We start from the raw sequence: 3,397 nt of genomic DNA, 5'->3' as shown, positions 1-3,397 counted from the left end.
CAGCCCCATCCCGGGATTTCTCCAGCCCCATCCCGGCATTCCAGCCCTATCCCGGGATTTCCCTATCCCGGGATTCCAGCCCTATCCCGGGATTTCCCCATCCTGGGATTTTCCCTATCCCTATCCCGGGATTTCTCCAGCCCCATCCTGGAATTCCAGCCCTATCCCGGAATTCCATCCCCAGCCCCATCCCGGGATTCCATCCCCAGCCCGGCATTTTCCCTCTCCCTATCCCCATCCCGGAATTCCAGCCCCATCCTCATCCCGGGATTTCTCCAGCCCCATCCTGGAATTCCTCCCCATCCCGGGATTTCCCCATCCCGGAATTCCAGCCCCATCCCAGGATTTCCCCAGCCTCATCCCGGGATTCCAGCCCTGTCCAGGAATTCCATCCCCAGCCCCATCCCGGGATTTCCCCATCCCGGAATTCCAGCCCCATCCCGGGATTTCTCCAGCCCCATCCCGGGATTTCTCCATCCCTATCCCGGCATTCCAGCCCCATCTCTATCCCAGGATTTCCTCCCCAGCCCCATCCCGGGATTCCTCCCCAGCCCTATCCCGGGATTTCTCCATCCCCATCCCGGGATTCCATCCTCATCCCAGGATTTCCCCAGCCCCATCCCGGGATTTCCCTATCCCGGGATTTCCCCAGCCCCATCCCGGGATTCCAGCCCCATCCCCATCCCGGGATTTCTCCAGCTCCATCCTGGAACTCCTCCCCATCCTGGGATTTCCCCATCCCGAAATTCCATCCCCATCCCAGGATTTCTCCAGCCCCATCCCCATCCCGGCATTTCTCCATCGCCATCTCGGCATTCCAGCCCTATCCCGGGATTCCAGCCCTATCCCGGGATTCCTCCCCAGCCCCATCCCGGGATTTCTCCAGCCCTATCCCGGGATTCCAGCCCTGTCCCGGAATTCCAGCCCCATCCCTATCCCAGGATTTCCTCAGCCCCATCCCGGGATTCCTCCCCAGCCCCATCCCGGGATTTCTCCATCCCTATCCCGGAATTCCAGCCCCATCCCGGGATTCCATCCCCAGCCCGGCATTTTCCCTCTCCCTATCCCCATCCCGGAATTCCAGCCCCATCCTCATCCCGGGATTTCTCCAGCCCCATCCTGGAATTCCTCCCCATCCCGGGATTTCCCCATCCCGGAATTCCAGCCCCATCCCAGGATTTCCCCAGCCCCATCCCGGGATTCCAGCCCCAGCCCCATCCCGGGATTTCTCCAGCCCTATCCCGGCATTCCAGCCCTATTCCGGGATTTATCCGTCCCCATCCTGGGATTTCTCCATCCTCATCCCAGGATTCCTCCCCAGCCCCATCCCGGGATTCCATCCCCATCCCCATCCCGGGATTTCCCCATCCCGGGATTCCATCCCCATCCCGGGATTCCAGCCTCATCCTGGGATTCCAGCCCTGTCCAGGAATTCCATCCCCAGCCCCATCCCGGGATTCCAGGCCCATCCTGGGATTTTCCCTCTCCCTATCCCTATCCCGGGATTTCCCCATCCCAGGATTTCATCCCCATCCTGCGATTCCAGCCCTGTCCCGGAATTCCATCCCCAGCCCCATCCCGGGATTTCCCCATCCCGGGATTCCTCCTCATCCCGGCATTCCATCCCCATCCCGGAATTCCTGCCCCATCCCGGGATTCCAGCCCCAGCCCCATCCCGGGATTTCCCCATCCTGGGATTTTCCCTCTCCCTATCCCTATCCCGGAATTCCAGCCCCATCCTCATCCCGGCATTTCTCCAGCCCCATCCCGGGATTTCTCCATTCCCTTCCAGGGATTCCTCCTCCATCCCCATCCCGGAATTCCAGCCCTATCCCGGGATTTCTCCCCATCCCGGGATTCCATCCCCAGCCCCATCCTGGGATTCCAGCCCCATCCCGGGATTTCACCATCCCTTTCCCAGAATTCCTCCCCATCCCCATCCCAGAATTCCGTGCCCATCCCCCATCCCGGGATTTCCCCTTCCCGGGATTTCCCCATCCCGGAATTCCTCCTCATCCCCATCCCGGAATTCCAGCCCCATCCCGGAATTCCTCCTCATCCCCATCCCGGGATTCCAGCCCCGTCCCCATCCCGGGATTTGCCCCAGGGAAGTTCCCGGCGCCCCCAATAATCCCAAAATCCCACCAAAAACCCGTCCCCAAATCCCACAAAAACAAAACCCCCAAATCCTACAGGAAAGGAGCAAAATCGCAGGGAATAACCCCAAAATTCCAGGGGGAAAAAAAAACCCACCAAAAAAACCCCAAACCAAACGAAACAACCCCAAAATTCCGGGGGGGGGGGGGAAAGAATTCCCGAAAAAACCCAAAACATTCGGAAAAAAAATTCCGAAATCCCATTAAAAAACTCCAATTCCCCGAAAACAGCGAAATCCCACAAAAATCCCATCAAATAACCCCAAATTCTAGCGCAGAAACCCAAATCCCACCGAAATAAACCCAAAATCCCACCGAGTAACCCCAAAGGGCCACAAAACCCCCAAATTCCCACAAACAACCCCAAATCCCATTAAATGACCCCAAATCCCATCAAAAAACCTCCGAGTCCCATAAAACAACCACAAAATCCCAAAATTCCACCAAAAAAATTCCCCAAATCCCACAAAAGCCCCCTAAACCCTCCCAAAATCCTACAAAACCCCCCAAATCCCCCCAAAACCCCCAAAATCCCTGCGGATTTTCCCGGGGGATGTTCCCATTCCCCAAATAACCCCCAAATCCCACAAAATAACCCCAAATCTTGAGGGGTTTTCCCTGGGGATGTTCCTGAGCCACAAAAAAAAACCCAAATCCCACCAAAAGAACCCCCAAAATCCCACAAAAAACCCCAAAAATCCCAAAATCCCACAAAAAACCCCCAAAATCTCCCCCAAAACCCCAAATCCCGGGGGATTTTCTCCGGGGATGTTCCCGCTTGCCAAATCACCCCAAAATCCCACAAAATAACCCCCAAAATCCCACAAAAAACCACTAAAATCTCCGCAAAAACCCCCAAAATCCAATTTAAAAATCTCCAAATCTCACAAAAACCCCCAAAACTCCCAAAATCCCGCAAAATAACCCCAAATCTTGAGGGGTTTTCCCTGGGGATGTTCCCGACCCACAAAAAAACCCCAAAGAAACCCCAAATCTCACCAAAAAAAAATGCCCAAAATCCCATTAAAAAAAAAAAAACAACACCAAAATCCCACCCAAGAAAAACCAAAATCCCACAAAAAAGCCCCAAAATTCCAGAAATCCCAAAGAGGAGCCGATCCCAAAAAAACTCCCGGACCCAAAACCGCCCCAAAACCCCACAAATTTGGGGGTTCCAGACCCAAAACCGCCCCAAAACCCCACAAATTTGGGGGTCCCGGACCCCAAACCGCCCCAAAACC

General features: G+C 55.5%; 1 protein-coding gene across 1 annotated transcript in view; it reads right to left on the bottom strand.

The window, feature by feature from the left end:
• Window positions 1-2,679: 2,679 nt before the first annotated feature.
• Window positions 2,680-3,397, bottom strand: part of LOC121660608 — a gene marked incomplete at its 3' end in the record, with an annotated part of 1,186 nt that continues 468 nt past the window's right edge. Inside the window, exon 2 of the mRNA XM_042020015.1 lies at window positions 2,680-3,397. Within this exon, the coding sequence (XP_041875949.1) occupies window positions 2,680-3,397 (718 nt within the window).

Source organism: Corvus kubaryi, unplaced genomic scaffold (genome assembly GCF_017639235.1).
Source record: "Corvus kubaryi isolate FWS band 111438036 unplaced genomic scaffold, C.kubaryi_AGA036_p1.0 36655, whole genome shotgun sequence".
NCBI classification, from domain to species: Eukaryota; Metazoa; Chordata; class Aves; order Passeriformes; family Corvidae; genus Corvus; species Corvus kubaryi.
Note: the sequence above shows the minus strand (reverse complement) of the source record. Positions and strands in the feature narration are given on the sequence as shown.